Source organism: Ranitomeya variabilis, chromosome 8, assembly GCF_051348905.1.
Source record: "Ranitomeya variabilis isolate aRanVar5 chromosome 8, aRanVar5.hap1, whole genome shotgun sequence".
Lineage (NCBI taxonomy): Eukaryota > Metazoa > Chordata > Amphibia > Anura > Dendrobatidae > Ranitomeya > Ranitomeya variabilis.
The window spans coordinates 207051463-207074438 of NC_135239.1; the positions used below are offsets into that span (position 1 = coordinate 207051463).

General features: G+C 45.9%; 1 protein-coding gene across 1 annotated transcript in view; it reads right to left on the reverse strand.

The window, feature by feature from the left end:
* Window positions 1-22976, reverse strand: part of EEFSEC (eukaryotic elongation factor, selenocysteine-tRNA specific) — a 104346-nt gene that overhangs the window by 29328 nt on the left and 52042 nt on the right. The window contains exons 5-6 of the mRNA XM_077276566.1: window positions 15483-16115; window positions 7457-7613 (exon numbers count right to left, since the gene is read on the reverse strand). Coding sequence (XP_077132681.1) covers window positions 7457-7613; window positions 15483-16115 — 790 coding nt within the window. The remainder of the gene's footprint in view (window positions 1-7456; window positions 7614-15482; window positions 16116-22976) is intronic.

The window sequence follows — 22976 nt, forward strand, 5'->3', positions numbered from 1 at the left end:
AGAGCATTAACTTTTTTTTAAAATTTATTGCTCATTCATAGCTTTGTATCGCAGATTGTTCTTTTTTTGCAGTACTAGCTGTAGTTTTTATCAGCATTTTGGGCTCTGTTAGACTTTGTGATTTTTTTAAGCCTTTTTTTGGGGGGGGAGGAAGTGGAGACAAAGACAAAAAAAAAAAAAAGCGATTCTGACATTTTTAGATTCCCTGTTTCGGCGTTCACCATATGGGATAATTATATATACTTTTTTATTCTGACAGTTACAGGTGCGGTGACACCAAATATATTATTTTATCGATTTTTATTTAGAGATGGTTTATGTTTTGAGAAGGATCATGAGAACAGAGATATATATATATATATATATATATATATATATGTATATATATATATATATATATATATATGTGTGTGTGTATCTATACCACACACACATATGCATATACACACACACTGAACAATACTGTAAATTAATACACTTGTTTTTGGTCGCATTATTCATGAGCTGAACTGAAACATCTATGACTTTCTCTATGGACACAAAAGGCCTTTTACGCTCAAATATTGGACACAAATCTGTGTTAGTGAGCTCTTCTCCTAATCTGAGCCAGGCCCATGGGGCTATGCCGGGAGCTGCAGCCAGTCCGTGGGGCCATGTTGGGAGATGCAGCGAGTCCGTGGGGCCACGCCGGGAGCTGCCGCCAGTCCCGTGGGGCTATGCTGGGATCTGCCGCCAGTCCCGTGGGGCTATGCTGGGATCTGCAGCCAGTCCCGTGGGGCCGCGCAGCCGTTCTCTGTACTGTGCAGGGGGAAAACAGTGCTGGATCCCTTTCACTGTCGGGAACGGTGGGAGTCCCAGAGATCAGACCCCAATAAAAGCAATGGTGATATACCATCAGTTTATAAATCGGGATTACAGCCCTCTTAAGGATTTGAGAAGTCCGAGCCCCTACAGTGTTAACTCAACATTATAGGGTTCCTACATCTAATATTCGGCAATAGCGGTAAAATAAGGGAAAATGCAGCGGAGCCCATTGTGCACCCATACAAGTCCTCGAGGAGTGCCGGCCGGCGTGCAGAATAGCGCCGCTATGATGTGACCCGCGGCACACATTGCATTACACGCCGGTAATTTGCGGATCATCGTCTCTACACTGTTGTTGGTCTTACGGATTGTGATCGGGGCCGCATAAAGCCTCGTGCTTACAATGGCCGGCTCAGCTGGAATAACATGGGATCACCCGCAGAAGGATGGATTTTGGGGGGGAATGTGACGTTGATGATGGCGGCGTGTCCCGGATGCTATAGGGGAGCATGGCACCATATGACTGGTCTTTGGGAAGGTTACCGCCTGGTCAGGGAGCCTCCCCAGAGATGTCAGAAAGGTTCTGCTAACTTTTTAGATCCATATAAATAAACAGTAGAACATGGAGAGCCTTGAACCAAAGCCCCCGTGTTTACCTAACCCCTGAACTGCGAAAGACATCAATCCCACACTTATTAAAGCAAGACCCCGCTATCCGGGATGGCTTTGACTGAGACCTCTCCCCTGCATATTTACAACCGGCCAGGGGTCAGAGAAAGTTCTGATGGGCCTCGTCTTGGAGGAGAAAGTCTCTGTGACTGCGGCATTGGGGGGGAAGTCAGACAGCTTTAATTAGAGGGACTCGCTAGACTAAAGTATCAATATACAGGTCATGTTATCCCGGCTGCCGCAGGAGACGCTTATCTCCGGGCCCCTCACCATCAGATCGCGGCAGTTTACGAGTTATTGTAACCGGTTGTGTCTTCACCATTTTTTTTTTTGGCCCTGCACATTGATACTACCCAAATACAATGGGACGGCCATGCGGAAAGCCCAGAGATCGCACAGAGGTGCCATTGTCCCGGCCCATCCGAGGGGACAAAGTCTGCGGGGACAAGCAAAGAAATCAACAAAGATTTATCATCTCAAAAAAAAACAAACAATGGAGTCATTTGCATTAAATTTCTTTTTTTTTGTGTGCAACATTTGGCCCATTTTTGCACCAATTTCTGGCTCCGTAGACCTAACAGTCATCGTCCGTCCTCCGCTCAGGAAATCACAAACCTTTTCCAACTTTTGGTGAGTTGAGTGCAAAAGCAGAGAACTTTGCACAATTTGTTTCCTTTTGCAACTTTTTGGTGAACGGTTTCATAAATAATAATAATAATAATACCCACGTTTGTGCTACGTTTATTGCACTACTTAGTGGACGGATATTAAAGAGTTGTCCGCTTTCGGTGACCTTTTCTTTACCCTAAATGTGTACTTGGACTAATGTTCGGCCTTTACTTTTGTTTCTTTGAACATTCAACTTTAATGTGATCACAAATCAACAGAGGAGCTGAGAAAAGACAGATAAGGGAGTTACAATCTGCGGTCAGAATCAGCTCACTCAGGGTATGTGCACACGTTGCGGATTCTGCTGCGGATTTTTCCACCATAACCACTGCGGTTTTCACTGCGGATTTTCTCGCGGTTTCTTCTGCGGATTCCTCTGCGGTTTTTCAACTGCACTTTCCTATTGGTGCAGGTTGAAAACCGCTGCGGAATCCGCACAAAGAATTGACATGCTGCGGAAAATAATCCGCTGCGTTTCCGTGCGGATTTTTCTGCAGCATGTGCACAGCGGTTTTTTTTTCCCATAGGTTTACATGGTACTGTAAACTTTGGGAATACTGCTGCGGATCCGCAGCGTCAAATCCTCTGCGGATCCGCAGCAGAATCCGCAGCGTGTGCACATACCCTAACCGTTTCTCAGTTAACTCATTTGGCAGCCGGCAATATGGTGACTATGGAAAGAAAACAGTGCAATTTTTTTTTGTAGAAAAAAAGAGTTTTAGCACCAAATACATAAGTTTAAGTAAAAAAAAAAAAAGTAAAAATAAATTGTAATCCACCCCGTTAAGGCTACTTTCACACTAGCGTCGTACTCGGCCCGTCGCAGTGCGTCGGGCCGACGTACCGACGCTAGCGTTGTATACGCCGCACAACGGGGGCAGCGGATGCATTTTTCCAGCGCATCCGCTGCCCCATTGTGAGGTGCGGGGAGGTGGGGGCGGAGTTCTGGCCGCGCATGCGCGGTCGGAAATGGCGGTCCGTCGGCAGCAAAAAACGCTACACGTAACGTTTTTTGCAGCCGACGGTCCGCCACAACACGGCGCAACCATCGCACGACGGTTGCGACGTGTGGCAATGCGTCGCTAATGTTAGTCAATGGTGAAAAAACGCATCCTGCAAGCACTTTTGCAGGATGCGTTTTTTCGCCAAAACGACGCATTGCGACGTATTGCAAAAAACGTTAGTGTGAAAGTAGCCTAACCTGCATTATAAGAAAAAAAAAAAAAAAACACCTTTTTTGCAGCAGTGAATTATTCTGTGAGCGTAATATCAAAGAAGGAGGAATAAAAAAAATATGTTGTACCATTTGTCCTTTTAGAAAATATGAATAATTTGACAAGTAGGTGTGACCTTCGATAACCCAACTGTCCAATCAGTGAGGGCTGTGTAGGGACACACCCATTTGACTAGTGGAATGGTAACGCCCTAGAGATCTCGGGTCGGACCCCCAGCGATCAGTGAGATTTCCCCCTGTACTTTGGATAAGGAATAACTTTCTATGGTGGAAAACGCCTTAAAACTTTTCTTTCCTACGTAAACTTTGCCGTCTGCGCGGTGGGAGCTGGGAAGCATTTGGTGCGCTCTCCGCCGAGAGATTCAGAGGAGCCATTTCCTAAAATTATCTCAATTGCTGCCATTAAGGCGAAGTCCAGAATGGATGTTTTCAGATGACCGTGGGGTGAGTCAACAGGAAATGAGGGCGAGAGCGCTGGGACGGGGGCGACAGTCTGAACGTCGCAGGTGCAGGAAGACTAAACTGTTCCAATGTGGCATGGCCAGGAGGGATTACACCTGGCAGGAGCTGCCGTGTAGCCGGGGGTCTTGACCCACCATCACACATGGCGATCCCCAGGGGGCGCCCTCCCGTGCTGCGTCTCTCCCACTTTACCTGGTAATACGACCATTTGTCAACCGTGACAGCGAGACGGATGAGAGAGAAAGTGTTTTCGTAAAGAAAAATACATGTGACGGCTCAGAAGCCCCCGGACAATTATCCTGTCTGATCCGCGAACGCACTGTAAGGGACGATCCTCCGCCGAGACGAATTGTAAACTTGTGCAAAACTTCCAGGAACTTTTATAACTTTTACTACTTGCTATAAACCGGTCATCTCCACATTGTGACTTTCCAACTGTAGAAAAACTACAACTCCCAGCATGCCCCGACAGCCTTTAGTCTGGCCATTGCCGTTTTGTATCATCTGTCTCCACAATGGGGTGGTGTCGCACACTGTCGAGGAATGGAGGGGGATGAGGTAGAGCCGTATCCCGCGGTGGTACCTGCATCACATCCACGGGACAGGTCCTAAATGTAGGAGGTGGAAATGCCACGAGAGCCGCAGACCTCGGGGCGATTCTGCACCAAATCTGCTGCTAATTCTTCCTGCAGATCAGCAGCAGAAATCTAAGCAAATCCTCGGCATGAGACCTTCGCCGGTGCCGGAGTATTGGATGGTGGATTACATGAATTTCCCTGGATATTTCCACTTCTTTTCATTTTGTACTTTTTTTTTGCAGTTACATAGACACGACAGATTATTAACCCTCTTATGGCGCGTGGTAACCGGCGGAGGTCGCAGGAGGGTTCACAAACGAGACAGAGGGAGTCGATTTCAGAGTTCTGCACTTAATGCAAACAGTTCTCCGATCCGGGGAATACGATGTGTCCGCATTAGGCCGCCTGACAGCTGCGCTGATATTCCCCTTTTACGGCGGGTGCGTGGGGAATATCTGTTCGGTCGGGCAATCAATATGGCTAAATGACTGCCGGCACAGAGTGGCTTCTCGAGCGCTGAAGGATGATGTTCATGAGCTGCTCCAACAAGCCTCTAATGAACTTATCTCCTTCCATGTCAGACTATCTTAACTCCGCTGCGCAGACAATTTGTACAAGTGGACGGTCCCCGAGAAGAGTCTGATCCTTCTCCTGCGACATATCCGTCTTACTTATCCGTCCGCTCCACGACGAGGACCCTCCCGGCGATCGCCCAAATCCACCATCCCGATACAATGCGGATCATTATTATGGCGGCAGCATTCTATTCCGGGCACATTTGCAATTTAATCATTCGCCTCCTTCCTTCCTGTATTTTTATACCTGGATTATAAGAGCCGTCCGTTCTCCGGGATCCGACCATTGTACGGAGAATTGCCTGATTAGTCTGACGAGCATCAGACGCTCCCAGATTAAAAAAAAAAGTCATCTCCACAAAAGAGCGGCCGACACTGACACGGTAATTTCATCAAGTCACTTGACGCCAATAGATTATTTCGAAAAGGCAGAATTAACGGCCGACATCATTACGGAGCAGCGCACCTTCAGCCCCGAACATTGTATCTCCTCCACGTCTTCATAGAATCCTCCCGAAAGTCAGCGACGCCTCTCCGGCACACGGCGGCATCTTTCCATCTTCACATTTATCTCGGTCGTACTGCTGGAGCCATGGGGGGAGATTTCGGTCACAAGGGGTCGTTAAGGGAAATTGTAAGGGCTTGTTCATACGTTGGGTTAAAGGGATTGTCCAGGAGTTCATCAATATCAGAACAATAACACCCGACAACCCATTCACTACAATGAGAGCTGAGCCGCAGCGCTGGGGAGTAGCCGCTGCACCGTGTACAGATCTGTGCACACTTCCATAGCGCATCATGGGGGCACCGAATGCCGAATATCGGACCCCCCGATCTAATATCTAAATTCTGGAAAACCCCTTTAATATCTGACACTTATTTCCAGGGCTGCACACTGATTTCTTCATTGGGTGGGCAGCAAGTCTGCGCAAGGATTAGCCCCCGCTGTCATCATCGCTGGCGTTTCTACAATGGATTGTTTTTTTTGTGCAAAAACTTTCAGATGCATGTGAATGGGGTTGTAGGGGCCAAACCCAAACCTGGCCCAGTCCTGCTCACGTATCAGAGGAGTTTGCTACAATTGTCTCCCATCAGTGCCTTGTAAATGGCCGACTGATACATTGTAGCACACGATCTGAACAGGACGGAGCACTTGGGCTCAATTCACATGCGGTGTCCAAAACCCCTGTAAGCTGAACATGTCGGCTGCAGACGGACAGATCTGAAGAAATCGGGGGACTGAACGTGCGATTTCTCCCCCGACGCAGCGCACTGTCGCAATCCTCATCTACAAGGTCACAGAGAAGAGCGGAAGCGAAGAGGAAATGTTTACAGTCCTGACGCTCGGGGCCATCAGAGGCCGTGTCAGGAACAGGCTCCTACCGCTCCTATATGGAAGTAATCTGCGGGGCCCGGGCAGACCGCGGGAGGACGAATCGGATCAATTGCGCAAAACTCAATAAAAAAAACCCCAAAACCACAAACAGGATGCACAGGGCCATTATCCCCAGCGCTGACCTGTGCAGGAATGTGAAATGCAGCTCATATGTGCGGCTCCATACCCCTCCTCCCCCACCCAGAGCGCACACCGACTGCTGAACACTCCGCAATGCCAGTCATAGTCCCAGAAAGCTTCCTAATAGGCTACACCTCCCCAGTGACCCCCAAAAGACCCTACATCCTATCCTCAGTCAGCTCAATTATACACTGGTAATTTAAAGGGATTGTCCAGTTTATACAACCCCTTTAAGGAGGTCATAGCACACATGCTTAAGGGGGAGCAAATTAACCTACAAAAAGGTTTTCGGATCTTTGGTGCTGTTCTACATTTCGTGACTTGCTTTATTATGTCTTTATTGTTTTCTGTTTTTTTTTTTTTAAAGGGATATTCTGAGTACAGCTTGTCCCTCTTTTCCAGGGGGGCCACGTTCTCTACACAACCCACATCAATGACATATCATTTGTTGGGAATACCCAACCTTAAAGGGGTTGTCCAGCCTCAAGGTACACTGCTCGCTGTTAATATTTTCCAGTGGGATTTGCATAAATGAGGTCACATACCGACTAGACGTGCCCGGCCATGCTCCATATAAGTGAATGGAGTGAGGCCGGACATGACTAGTCGGAATGTGGCCAGAAGATTACAAATCACAAACTAGCGGTTATACAACCGTCCGCTTCCCGGCACCGACACCAGAGAGTCCTCACAATGTGCAGTGCACATAAAGTGACTGTAGACTTGTACACTAAGGCCAGACTACCCCTTTAAGGAGATATGCGGCACCAATACTGCAAATATCAGGTGTGTGCAGCTTTTCTACAGAGGAGAAGTTTCCCGATGAAGATTTTTTTTTCTTTAGCATGGGAGACGTTAATGTTGCTCTTGTGTGTTCGGGGGGCATCACATTTGCTCGGAGGGGCCGTCACACAGTCATCACATCAATTAACTCATTACATGGACTCACTGGGGATTCGGACTTTGAACTTGCCGCTTTGGCCGAAGCTTCCTTCAATGGCGCCTTCCTCGCCCGTCGACAGCGTCACCTTCAGCCCCACGAACAGCTGAATATTTGTCTCCTTCTTAAACAGGGAGCGTCCGATCACGCTGTAGTCGTCGTTGACCTGCGGGGGGCAGAGAGGAGGCAGATCAGCGTTAAGCAGTAAGGGGGTCACATGTACGCAGCCGCTTTTCCCGGACCCCCCCCCCCCTGTATACAGAAACTGAGCTCAGAAATTCATCAGCTCAGCCCTTTACGTTCGATGGGGATGTACGAGATTGGAGCTGAGCTCCCCTGATCTGCAATACCACACACGACCTGTGAGCAGGGGTGGCGCCGTTTTAGAAAAAAAAGCAGACGTTCCTTTCTAATCCTGTACAATCCCTTTATGGCGGCACTGACCGGCTCTGGTGCTCGGCACACGAGAGTCATCAGTGCTTCCGTAATTCAGGCTCCAAGCCTACGGCACTAACGGGCGCGCCACATCGCTTTTTCTTACCTTAAAGGGGAAGTCCAGCTAAATGGCTTCCTGGTTGTGTTCTGCAGGAAAGGCTGCAACAGGTCAGCGGACGTGATTGGCTCAGAACATCCAGGCACCGGGAAGGAGAGACTGGAGCAGGTCTATCAGACAACCCCTTTAAAACACCATACTTATTTATCTCCTTAAATACTCTGTGCTGTTTAAAGACCCCTTTGCTTCCACAATCTACCTTTAAGTTTGTAAACTCCCAATCAATCTCCATTATATTCCACAGGTCACTTTCCCCTACAAGATGAACACACTCCTCTCCTGCTGCTGTGACTATTCCACTGATGAGTTTGGACACAGACAGATCTTCATAAATGGAAGCCGCAATATTATCCACCCCCGCTGCTCCTTAGGTCGCGGTTTACAGATCAGATGGTCGACTGCTCAGGTAGACCGCCGCTACCACATGGGCACTCAAAAAAGGATCGGGGGAGGTAAAAAAAACAAAAAAAAAACCTTAATTGGCAGAAAATACCTTTAAGACACTGAACTTCGTCCTCTTCGGAAATATTCAGTGCTGTTTAGAGGCTTTTCTCCTTCCCCAAACTCATTTATATTGCTCAGGTCACTTTCCCCTACAAGATCAACACACTCCTGTCCTGCTGCTATATCATTTTCCGGCTTCTAAACAGCGTGTTCTGTCTCTTTAAATATAAACATCCTCCGCGCTCGGCTCACCAGGCATCTAATAGACGTTCTGCAGCCGCTGCGCCGCCGCTGTGAACCGGTCAGACGCACACGCCGTGCCAAAACAAAGGTTGAAAGTTTAAAGGATATTAACAAGCGATTGTGCAATAGAAAAAAAACTGAAAAAAGCGACGTATACACAAATGTACTGCGAGCTCATAAATACTCGGTCAACATCGCGCCGGCTTTTATTTCCAGCCAGCGAGGCCTTTATTAGCGACGCGAGCACAACGCGGCGACTTCCCCGACTCGCGCTGTCAGGACAGCACTTAGTGCCTGCAGCGCTCAGCCAGGAGCAAACAGACCAGGGCAGACATCAAAGCCGGGAACTATTTATCCTGGCGTCTGTGGGGGCAGGCGCCGCTTGTGGCGGGCACAGGGCGCAGCATACTGAAGCTAAGACGTGGGACGTGAAATACGGCAGCCATTACCCCAAGGGAAACACTACCTGCACAGCTTCTATCAAACATCCAGGAGTAACAGAGTGGAGTTTGTAAATTTGCATGGGACTGCAGGTAAAATTACTGCATCTGCAAACAGTGAGCGTTCAGTGACAAACTCAATTCTGCTGTATAGGTAGATCTGCTGCAACCACAGCTCTGCTGCAACCACAGCTCTGCTGCAACCACAGCTCTGCTGCAACCACAGCTCTGCTGCAACCACAGCTCTGCTGCAACCACAGCTCTGCTGCAACCACAGCTCTGCTGCAACGACAGCTCTGCTGAAATTATTAGTTCTGCTGAATCTGGCACTCTGCTGAGTCTGGGGCTCAGCTATACCATAAGGCATTAGAGATTAGACCAATCAGTTTTCAGATTAATTTTTGGGGGTCAGGGAGAGCAGTTATCTGATTGGTTGAACAAGGTTTTGTATATATAATAAATCACCTATACATTTTTAAAAAGGGGTATTCACATTGGAACCCCCCCGCCCCTTTGTAAGCCAGAGTTGCTACTAAGAGGGTCCAGGCCTAACAAGGCATAGACAACAAAATCTCAGTCGGTGCCCTGCAATCCTTAAAGGGGTTGTCCCTTCAGTAATATTTTACACCTATGATTGCTGGTGGTCCCACAGCTCAGTGAATAAAGCAGTAGTGAGCATGTGCGACCACCACTCCTATATGGTCGCACATGCTCACTACAGCTCCATTCACATGAGAGACTTTGGGCCTCCCCCATTGTTGGGATCAGTAGGTGTCCCAGCAGTTAGACCACAATCTTTATCCTCTCTCTTTGGCTAGTCAATGTATATCGGTTATGGGGTCTTTTAAAGGCACACAAAGAGAAATAAAAAAGTCATCCTGGACCTCCTAACTTTGGGGACCTCCCGAGTATGCCTGACAGATGATCTCTGGGGAAGGTGGAATCGGGCATGGAAATTCAACAATCCTGATCCTTTCTCTTTGCTTATTCCTCTATCCCATTGAAAACACATGCACGCTCAAGCAAGCAGAGTGTGCTTGTGTATGGTAAGATTGGGGGAGATCGCTGTAGCGGAAAGTTATGTACGGGCACCTTTACTTTTTATCCGGCATCCAATAATCCGGCCCCATACACATTTAGTATAATTTTTGAGGACTTTTAACAGAAGAGATTAAAGATGGCGTTCCTCTTTAAATCTTGGTCTCTGAGCATTGCCCTTGGGGACTATGGCTACTGGAGAAACACTGAACAGGCCGATCCTTGTGTCCATACATTGCTCTGCTGCCATATGTTACTCCGACAGCCTGATCGGCCATGGGGTGAGGCCCCTGTGCACATACACGATGCAGTCTCTCCTGCAGAGGGCAACACTCGGCGATAAGCCTTTTGTCACTGAGCCTCTTTATGTGTATCGAGTTTATTTTTACTTTATAGATTAGAATCCATAGAATACCTTTAAGTGTCACAGTGCAGCAGCTGCGAGCAGCGGCCAATTGTAGCCGCTCGTCTCCCCACTTATTAGACACCGCCGGCCCCCTCCTCCTCCCAGGTCCCGGCTTGGTCCTCCCGGCTCTGTCCCTTCGCTCTGTTGTTTTAGTGTCTGCAGCCTCCTGGCGTCTCCTGGTATCAGTTACTGTTTGTTCTTGCAGAAAGTGGTGAAGGTGAGAAACCCAAATAATAAGATAATTGTGGCACATTCCGGCTCCGCCGATGACTGCCGCAGCCCAAACAATGTCAGGAGCGTCTCACACCGCCATAGAGCGCAGCACAGAGCGGAAGGCGACTGCTGCACCCGAAGGGACGATCCGCAACGGCTGCAAACGCCAGAGGAGCTGCGGACAGAACCTACAGGCGGCGGATTGTGCGGAAAGTGTTTGCTGCCGTCCTCTGATCTCCCTGCAGATGTTGTGCCGTCGGCGAGAGAAATAAAAAAACAACATGGAAACTACACAAGTGGCTAGCTGCTGTAAATCAGGCTAGCTGCTGTTGATGGATCCGGTTAAAGCTGTAATTAGGCTAGCTGCTGTTGATGGATTGGGGTAAAGCTGTAAATTAGGCTAGCTGCTGTTGATGGATCCGGTTAAAGCTGTAATTAGGCTAGCTGTTGATGGATCCGGTTAAAGCTGTAATTAGGCTAGCTGCTGTTGATGGATCCGGTTAAAGCTGTAAATTAGGTTAGCTGCTGTTGATGGATCCGGCTAAAGCTGTAAATTAGGCTAGCTGCTGTTGAGGAATCCGGTTAAGCTGTAAATTAGGCTAGCTGCTGTTGATGGATCTGGCTAAAGCTGTAAATTAGGCTAGCTGCTGTTGAGGAATCCGGTTGAGCTGTAAATTACGCTAGCTGCTGTTGGAGGATCCAGCTAAATTTGTAATTAGGCTAGCTGCTGTAAATAATTTGGCTTAAGCTGTATATTCAGCTAGCTGCTGTTGATGGATTCAACTACATCTCTTACTTAGGCTAGCTGCTGTAGCTAAAGCTGTAAATGAAGCTAGCTGCTGTTGATGGATCTGGATAAAGCTGTAAATTAGGTTAGCTGCCGTTAAGTGATCCAGGCAACTAAGGCTACCCGCTGTTAATGGATCCAGTTAAATCTGGCACGCACACTAGCTGTTGATGGATACAGTTAAAGCTACGGTAATCACCGAGTCTAGCTGCCGCTGATGGATCCAGCTAAATCTGTCAATCTGCCTAGCTCCTGTTGACATGTCCAAGTTAAATCTGTCAATTAAGCCAGGTGGATCCAAGTAAATGTCAATTATGTTACCTGCTGTTGACGGATCTGGTTAAATCAACCTTAGCATTTTGAGATCACAGAGGTGCAGAGTGCTGAACAGTCTGTGTTTCTGGCAAGAATGCAGTAAGAAGACTGACAATCACTGAATGTCTGCAGCGCCCAGATGGGCGCAGAGCCGTCAACATGGCAATGTAAATGCAGCCGTCCCTGTGTTATGGGGGCACTGCTGAACGCTGTCTGCTCTGGGGTCCAGAAGCCACGAGCCGTCATATCCTGATGCCCCGAATCCCACCTATAGGTGACACGCACGCCCCACCACCCAGTGTAAGGCCGGGGCCACCGGACACAGGAGGTTTTACACTTCTTGTTCTCAGGAACCGGAATTATTTGCAAATCTGCACATATTATAATTGTGTAAAGCCGAGAAACACGGAGAAACTGGGAGGAAAAGATTTACATAAGTGCAGACTCCGCACAAGACGTGAAAGCCGGGATCTGGGCTCCTAAAGGGTCCGCACATTCTACAATCTTCCCTTTTGTTGGGTGAAAGCCATTTTGATAAATGATCTGTAATTGTCGGAGTGATGGAAAGGACGGGACTGCGATATAAAGCCACGTAAGAAGCAAAGCGACCAGGACAGTCGTAAAGTAAGGGGCGTAACCCCCCGTAATGTGGTCTCTCATTATTATGCAACACGTCCCATTAAAAACTAACACAAAAATGCTTCCAAAATGAAAAAAAGAAGCAGGTGTGCTAATAATATGGAACACCGTTTTGTGTACGCAGCTCCTGTGCAGAGCGGTGTGTCTCCATGGTAACAGACTACAACCACAAGCTGTGTAGTCTGATCCTGCAGTGATGCGTTACTCCCGATGCTGGTTATCCTCCTTGATACAAACCCTATAAGAAGCCTTTTATTTAAGGGAAACAAATGGGGTTGAGCTGCAATACCATATATGACCTGTAGGCATTGGGGGCGCTGTTTAAGGAGGTAACAAGCCAGATATTTCTATTTCTGCGCAACCCCTTTAATATTCAGAGTGATATGAAGGAAAAGGGGCGACAACAATGTTGGTCGGTTTATGGCACAAAGTCCATTTTGCCCAAACCACTTGATGTGGACAATGTAGCACTGTCAGGCCCCGGGTCACAGACCGCTCCTCCCGTCCTGGCTGTACGACACACCGTCCCCTCCTTCCTCACATTTATTACATATTTTCTCCCCAATTATTTATTTATTTTTTACTGGATTCTATTTTCTTATTTTCCGGCCAAAATAAACTGAAAGACGAGAAACAAATAAAGAAAAAAAAAAAAGTCCGTCAGAAAGAGAAAGACAAGTTTTATGAGCGTAGAAGCTTGTAAACCTCTGTGTGTCCTCTCCTGTCTGCCGGCTGTGGACACCGTTAATGGGCACAGATTCTCGTAACTGAGCTGTACCGCCAAACCCCGCACACACGTAGTCATATATACACAGGCAGGGCCAAAAGTGCGGGCACCCTTGAAATTGGTCCAGAAAATGAAATATTTCTCGCAGAATATTATTACAGTCACACGTTTTGTTATACTCAGGTTTATTTCCTTTGTGTGTATTGGAACAACACAAAAAAAAACAGAAAAAAGAGAGAAAAATTGGACATCATTTCACACAAAACTTCAAAAAAAATTGTTGGCACCCTCAACTTAATATTTGGTCACCCCCTTTGGAATAAATAACTGCAATCAATCATTTCTTATAACCATCTACAAACTTCTTACACCTCTCAGCTGGGATCTTGGATGACTTCTCCAGATCTCTCATATTTCGTCTTCTCTCTCCCAACAGCGATTGTAAGATCTCTCCACAGGTGATCAATGGGATTTAGATGTTGACTAATTATTGCAGCCACTTCAGAACTCTCCAGCGCTTTGTTTCCATCCATTTCTGGGGGCTTCTTGCAGTATGTTTGGAGTCACTGTCCTGCTGGAAGACCCATGACCTAGGACCCAAACCCAGCTTTCTGACACTGGGCACTACATTGCCACCCAAATTGGTAATCTTCAGATTTCATGATTTCTTGCACACAGTCAGGGCACCCAGTGCCAATAGCAGCAAAATCTTCCCAAAACATATTTGAACTTCCACCATATTTGACTGTAGGTGATGTGTTCTTTTCTTTGTAGCCCTCAATCCGCTTTCGGTAAACAGTAGAATGATGTGTTTTACCTAAAAGCTCTATCTTGTTCTCCTCTGACCACAAAATGATTTCCCAGAAGGATTTTGGCTTTCTCGCGTACATTTTGGTAAACTGCAGTCTAGCTTTTTTAGGTCTCTGTGTCAGCAGTGGGGTCCTCCTGGGTCTCCTGCCATAGCTTTTAGTTTAATTCAAATGTGGACGGATAGTTTGTGCTGACACTGATGCCCCCTGAGCCTGCAGGACAGCTTGAATTTCTTTGGACCTTGATTGTGGCTTATTCACCATCCGGACTATCCTGCGTTGAAAACTTTAATCAATTTTTCTCTGCCGCCCACATCCAGGGAGATTAGCTACAGTGCTACGGGTTGTAAACTTCTTGATTATGTTGCGCACCCTGGTCAATGGAACATCAAGATCTCTGGAGATGGACTTGTCACCTTCAGATTGTGGATATTGTTCAACAATTTTGGCTCTCAAGTCCTCAGACAGTTCTCTTCTCCTCTTTCGGTTCTCCATGCTAAGTGTGGCACACACTATGCAAGTCAACTTCTCCCCTTTTTATCTGGTTTCAGATGTGATTTCCATATTGCCCGCACCTGTTACTTGCCACGGGTGAGCGTGAACAAGCATCACATGCTTGGAACAAAGTTGTTTACCCACAATTTTGTCTGGCCCGTTTTAGGGGGGGGGGGTCGTGTGAAATTTTGTCCAATTTGCTTTTTTCCTGTTTTTTTGTGTGTTTTTTTGTAGTAATCTAATACTTGTGCTCTATAATACGGTCATGTAGAGTTGAGAACAAAAGATTGTCAGGACACCGGGCCAGAATCCCACTAACTTCCTGGCTAATACTAATTGCTATTCTCTGTTGGGACTTTGCGGAGTCTTTTTGCTCTTATGGCGACCGCCAATAAAATATCACCTTTCACCCGGGCACTGAGAGATTTCATTGGGGCAGAATATCCTGCATCAAATAAAATATTCTGTGCACGGTACAGAAAGCAAACATCTCTCAAGGCAAATCAGAATGTATTAGTAAAAAAATCACACTACTGCCATCTGCAACTACTTAAAGGGATACTAAATTTGGATGAACGGACAAAAAGATGGCACTTATCTAGATGTCAAAATTAAAATGATACCCATCTTATGACAATCTGATGATCCAGCTCTGAGAAACCAAGCTTTAAAGCCACTTACAAATAAACCTGGAAGTGCACTGGGGGCGTGTCGGTGCACTGTGACTACTGACACGCCCCCACTGCACCGGCGGAGCGGATTTGTGTGTGGCTTTAAAGCTCGATTTCTCAGCACTGGTTCATCCGATTACTACAAGTCAGGTATCGTTTTTATTGTGGCACTAGGAGCTGTACAGCCGTACTGATAGTTTTATTAGTAAAATCATCCTCACGGATTCCGTTGAAGACATTTTGCCATCGTCTTACCCTCTCCACTTGTCCTTCCTTGCGTTTCATCTTGAAGATCTTCAGCTTCGGAAGGAATGTCTCAGAGTAGTTCTTCTCTTCGGCCACTTCAAGCAGGACTCCGTGAAATGCTAATCTGCAGGTGTTGGAGTGGATGTCAGTGTCCAACTTGGATCCAATGACCAGGCACAACCTGGGGCACGTGACCGGCTTCTCAAACTCCAGCAAGGCCCACTGCTGCTTGGGCAGGAGCTCGTCACCCCGGGGACCATCCGCTTTGTCCACTTCCGAGTCCTTAGTGACATAGCTGTCCTGATATAAATACTCCTTCCCAAAATCGAAATGGTCTGTAGGCCCTTCTTGGTCGAGGTGAGGAGGAGCAACGCTGAAGAACATGACCTTCCCCATTACGGTTTCATGACCCAACGTTATATGGAACTTGGCTTTGGTGTGAAGAGACCCTTTAAAGTAAGCGATCTTCTTGACGGATATTACGGCCGCATGGATTGTCTGCAGCGAGTCCGGGGTGCAGACCAGTCCTCGTTCTAATAGTTTGGGGTCAAACTGGGTTACACAGATTCCCAACCGATCGCCCTGCATGGCGGTGGGGACGGGCTGGTGAAACATCTGCATGCTCTTCACCTTCTTGGACACCTAGAAGAAAGTTGAAGAAAAAGAGTCAAAACTGATGACACTCCTAAAAGTCCGGCCATTTCCAATACTTAGTAGCCAAAATTAAAACATTTAAAGCCCACACTCCTAATAAAAGCCCACTTTTTTGATAGGTCATAGTTAAATCCCACCTGCTTTGGTTTACGGGACTGCTCCAACATTGAAGTGGGCAAACTGCCGCTCTTTATAATTAAGCTCCACTTGTGACACAGAGAGTGGACATCCACCCCCATAAAACATAGAAAGGTCACTACTTCATTCTTCGGCTTAGTCGGGGTCCCACCATCCATCGTTACCGGGCCATGAAATCAATTAATTATTTCATAATAAATATGTTTTAGCTCAAAATTTTCTGCCACCATTCCCAAAGCGTCAAATTGTAAAATTGTGGTTTTCGGCAGCCACCACTAGAGGGAGCACACTGACCATAACAGTCTTCACAGAGCTCCCTCTAGTGGTGAGCCAACATGTCAGCAAAGCAGCTCTATGATATATTATCAGATTAAGCTAAAAATAAAATGTCCCTAATTGCACCAATTATAACTGGTGCAATTTATTTTTAATTATTAATATTTATTTTATTTAATTAATAATTATCATAAAGGGAAAGAGTCTTGTTTGTAGGAGTTCTAGCCTATAAAACCCCAGTTTGGCTGCGATGCGGTGACATTACACAAGCTGCAGGTTCTCGGTGCAGTCCTCCAACAACTTGGCAATGTCACCCGACTATGAAATGTAGCAGCCAGTGTGTCTGGGAGCCTCCGTCACTACGAAGACGCTATGAATGATTTAGTAAGCCATTTATCAGATGCTGGGGGTGGGGGGGTATACAGAAAAGGCAGGACGACTATCCTATAATCACAGGACAGGAGATCAACCAGGACCAAAGGGCTGGAAAGTCTGGAAACCCACGGAAGGGCCGCAAAACGCTCCAACCACTGAGACGGAGCCCAGATCAATTTGTGGCTGGTAAATATACGCCGTGCCCCCCGGGGGAGCGGTCCGGAGAAGCCACAATCAATACCAGACCGTGTTAAGTGTTCTCCTCCGCAGGAGCCGCGCTCGTCTGAGACATTACAGAAGCGATCCACTTACAATACCCGAAATATCACGGCCCGGCATGTAGGGGCGCGAGACCAAACCGGGAGCAATTAAGACATTCACATCTATGGGTGTAATTTGCACTTTTTCTAACACGTTCCACATTTATTATTCATTTGTGACGTTTTTTGTTTTTTTTTTCATCTGCGCTTTCTGCACCAGTTTACATTTTGTGTAGTCTGAACGTGGCGGGTGCACCCAACGGATTTATGAAATGGGGATCATTTTATTTATTTTATTTTTTTTTAAGCACAATCGCTCTATATTTAATATCTTAAAAAAAATAGATTATAACACAGAAATTAAAAAAATATATATATTGACCATTAGCGGCTTATACGATCGTTCGTTTCATTTGATTACTGATCGTTATTGCTTTAAGAAAAAAAAAAAAAAACACCGACTTTGCATATTGGATTTTTTCCACCAGGATCAGCCAATAAAATGTAGCAGAACCGATGTGGTCCAACACGCTTTTTTTTACTACTTTCTTTTTCCTTTTTTTTTTAAACGGTCCGCACCCACCTTAGTCTTATACGTAAAATGACCCGACCATGAAAAGTAGCTGTATCTGATGTGAGTCGCCCTAGTAAAATGTAAACGTTTTGTTATTTTCCTTTTGGAGGAGGGAAAAATAGAAACCCGTACTACCATGAATTGATCCCATCAGCAAAGCCATATAATGCATGCATAATACTAACATATAGTGCAAACGTTGCACCCTCAAAAAATAAGATTACAAAGTAGCCAAACTGCCCCATGTGGAGCCTTTACATGATCAGGATAATAGGGATGCAGCAAAAAAAAACACTCAACTGTGCACAAAGCAAAAAATATATATGTAATACTAATACTGACCACTAGGTGGAGATAGTACAGGAGCGCAGATTTATTTCACTACATATCCCAGCCTGCCCAGGAGTAGATCTGTATCTGCAGGCATGCAGAGCCGGTGCCAGGTCATTACCATTAGGTCATTACTTTACATTTCCATAGAAGGTAACGGGAGCAGCGGAGCTTGCAATCGATTTACAGGAGCGCTGGGACGCGCCGTGCAGCCGCAGCACTGGGGGTCGCGTCAGGGGGTGAAGTTACATTCGGCATTTCAGAATTGTTTTCATAAATTGCAAGTTTCATACACAAATCCTCGGCCTTCCTTCCCGTCCGCGCCTCTCCGCGCTAAGCTGCCATTTATAAGGACGGATTGTATGACGGATCGCCGCCGCTTCTCCATCCAAACCACAATTAATAATGTTAATTGCAAATGCCTCTTCGGCGTTAATGTAGCAGACTAATAGGACGGCCGCCCGCAACCGAATCTCTTATTCTCTGGAATTATTTGACAAGGGGGAAACAACATTAATTCCACGGATCACCTTTCAAGGTCACGGAAAAATGAAAGAGTCAGCGAAAAGAAAGAAAGGAAGCCCGAACACAAGCTGGGACATTCCTGAGGAAATTCCACAAATGCAGAATAGTGGGACAGAAAAAAAGGGGGACGGAATATTAACCGGATACACACGTCTCGTCTGAGGCCACCATTAACTTCTTACATGCCAGAGGCCTCTGCAAGAGAATGACTGAAGTGATGGACAAAATCATCAGTGACTCCACAAATTACATTACTGATCCTCAGTTACATCCTGTATTATACTCCAGAGCTGCACTCACTATTCTGCTGGTGCAGTCACTGTGTACATACATTACATTACTGATCCTGAGTTACATCATGTATTATACCCCAGAGCTGCACTCACTATTCTGCTGGTGCAGTCACTGTGTACATACATTATATTACTGATCCTGAGTTACATCCTGTATTATACTCCAGAGCTGCACTCACTATTCTGCTGGTGCAGTCACTGTGTACATACATTACATCACTGATCCTGAGTTACATCCTGTATTATACCCCAGAGCTGCACTCACTATTCTGCTGGTGCAGTCACTGTGTACATGCATTACTGATCCTGAGTTACATCCTGTATTATACTCCAGAGCTGCACTCACTATTCTGCTGGTGCAGTCACTGTGTACATGCATTACATTACTGATCCTCAGTTACATCCTGTATTATACCCCAGAGCTGCACTCACTATTCTGCTGGTGCAGTCACTGTGTACATACATTACATTACTGATCCTGAGTTACATCCTGTATTATACTCCAGAGCTGCACTCACTATTCTGCTGGTGCAGTCACTGTGTACATACATTACTGATCCTGAGTTACATCCTGTATTATACTCCAGAGCTTCACTCACTATTCTGCTGGTGCAGTCACTGTGTACATACATTACTGATCCTGAGTTACATCCTGTATTATACTCCAGAGCTTCACTCACTATTCTGCTGGTGCAGTCACTGTGTACATACATTACTGATCCTGAGTTACATCCTGTATTATACTCCAGAGCTGCACTCACTATTCTGCTGGTGCAGTCACTGTGTACATACATTACTGATCCTGAGTTACATCCTGTATTATACCCCAGAGCTGCACTCACTATTCTGCTGGTGCAGTCACTGTGTACATACATTACATTACTGATCCTGAGTTACATCCTGTATTATACCCCAGAGCTGCACTCACTATTCTGCTGGTGCAGTCACTGTGTACATACATTACATTACTGATCCTGAGTTACAGCCTGTATTATACTCCAGAGCTGCACTCACTATTCTGCTGGTGCAGTCACTGTGTACATACATTACATTACTGATCCTGAGTTACATCATGTATTATACCCCAGAGCTGCACTCACTATTCTGCTGGTGCAGTCACTGTGTACATACATGACATTACTGATCCTGAGTTACATCCTGAATTATACTCCAGAGCTGCACTCACTATTCTGCTGGTGCAGTCACTGTGTACATACATTATATTACTGATCCTGAGTTACATCCTGTATTATACTCCAGAGCTGCACTCACTATTCTGCTGGTGCAGTCACTGTGTACATACATTACATCACTGATCCTGAGTTACATCCTGTATTATACCCCAGAGCTGCACTCACTATTCTGCTGGTGCAGTCACTGTGTACATGCATTACTGATCCTGAGTTACATCCTGTATTATACTCCAGAGCTGCACTCACTATTCTGCTGGTGCAGTCACTGTGTACATGCATTACATTACTGATCCTCAGTTACATCCTGTATTATACCCCAGAGCTGCACTCACTATTCTGCTGGTGCAGTCACTGTGTACATACATTACATTACTGATCCTGAGTTACATCCTGTATTATACTCCAGAGCTGCACTCACTATTCTGCTGGTGCAGTCACTGTGTACATACATTACATTACTGATCCTGAGTTACCTCCTGTATTATACTCCAGAGCTGCACTCACTATTCTGCTAGTGCAGTCACTGTGTACATACATTACATTACTGATCCTCAGTTACATCCTGTATTATACCCCAGAGCTGCACTCACTATTCTGCTGGTGCAGTCACTGTGTACATACATTATATTACTGATCCTGAGTTACATCCTGTATTATACTCCAGAGCTGCACTCACTATTCTGCTGGTGCAGTCACTGTGTACATACATTACATCACTGATCCTGAGTTACATCCTGTATTATACCCCAGAGCTGCACTCACTATTCTGCTGGTGCAGTCACTGTGTACATGCATTACTGATCCTGAGTTACATCCTGTATTATACTCCAGAGCTGCACTCACTATTCTGCTGGTGCAGTCACTGTGTACATGCATTACATTACTGATCCTCAGTTACATCCTGTATTATACCCCAGAGCTGCACTCACTATTCTGCTGGTGCAGTCACTGTGTACATACATTACATTACTGATCCTGAGTTACATCCTGTATTATACTCCAGAGCTGCACTCACTATTCTGCTGGTGCAGTCACTGTGTACATACATTACATTACTGATCCTGAGTTACCTCCTGTATTATACTCCAGAGCTGCACTCACTATTCTGCTAGTGCAGTCACTGTGTACATACATTACATTACTGATCCTCAGTTACATCCTGTATTATACCCCAGAGCTGCACTCACTATTCTGCTGGTGCAGTCACTGTGTACATACATTACTGATCCTGAGTTACATCCTGTATTATACTCCAGAGCTTCACTCACTATTCTGCTGGTGCAGTCACTGTGTACATACATTACCGATCCTGAGTTACATCCTGTATTATACTCCAGAGCTTCACTCACTATTCTGCTGGTGCAGTCACTGTGTACATACATTACTGATCCTGAGTTACATCCTGTATTATACTCCGGAGCTGCACTCACTATTCTGCTGGTGCAGTCACTGTGTACATACATTACTGATCCTGAGTTACATCCTGTATTATACCCCAGAGCTGCACTCACTATTCTGCTGGTGCAGTCACTGTGTACATACATTACATTACTGATCCTGAGTTACATCCTGTATTATACCCCAGAGCTGCACTCACTATTCTGCTGGTGCAGTCACTGTGTACATACATTACATTACTGATCCTGAGTTACATCCTGTATTATACCCCAGAGCTGCACTCACTATTCTGCTGGTGCAGTCACTGTGTACATACATTACATTACTGATCCTGAGTTACATCCTGTATTATACCCCAGAGCTGCACTCACTATTCTGCTGGTGCAGTCACTGTGTGCATACATTACATTACTGATCCTGAGTTACATCCTGTATTATACTCCAGAGCTGCACTCAATATTCTGCTGGTGCAGTCACTGTGTACATACATTACATTACTGATCCTGAGTTACATCCTGTATTATACTCCAGAGCTGCACTCACTATTCTGCTGGTGCAGTCACTGTGTACATACATTACATTACTGATCCGGAGTTACATCCTATATTATACCCCAGAGCTGCACTCACTATTCTGCTGGTGCAGTCACTGTGTACATACATTACATTACTGATCCTGAGTTACATCCTGTATTATACTCCAGAGCTGCACTCACTATTCTGCTGGTGCAGTCACTGTGTACATACATTACATTACTGATCCGGAGTTACATCCTATATTATACCCCAGAGCTGCACTCACTATTCTGCTGGTGCAGTCACTGTGTACATACATTACATTACTGATCCTGAGTTACATCCTGTATTATACCCCCGAGCTGCACTCACTATTCTGCTGGTGCAGTCACTGTGTACATACATTACATTACTGATCCTGAGTTACCTCCTGTATTATACTCCAGAGCTGCACTCACTATTCTGCTGGTGCAGTCACTGTGTACATACATTACTGATCCTGAGTTACATCCTGTATTATACTCCAGAGCTGCACTCACTATTCTGCTGGTGCAGTCACTGTGTACATACATTACATTACTGATCCTGAGTTACATCCTGTATTATACTCCAGAGCTGCACTCACTATTCTGCTGATGCAGTCACTGTGTACATACATTACTGATCCTGAGTTACATCCTGTATTATACCCCAGAGCTGCACTCACTATTCTGCTGGTGCAGTCACTGTATACATACATTACTGATCCTGAGTTACATCCTGTATTATACTCCAGAGCTGCACTCACTATTCTGCTGGTGCAGTCACTGTGTACATACATTACATTACTGATCCTGAGTTACCTCCTGTATTATACTCCAGAGCTGCACTCACTATTCTGCTAGTGCAGTCACTGTGTACATACATTACATTACTGATCCTCAGTTACATCCTGTATTATACCCCAGAGCTGCACTCACTATTCTGCTGGTG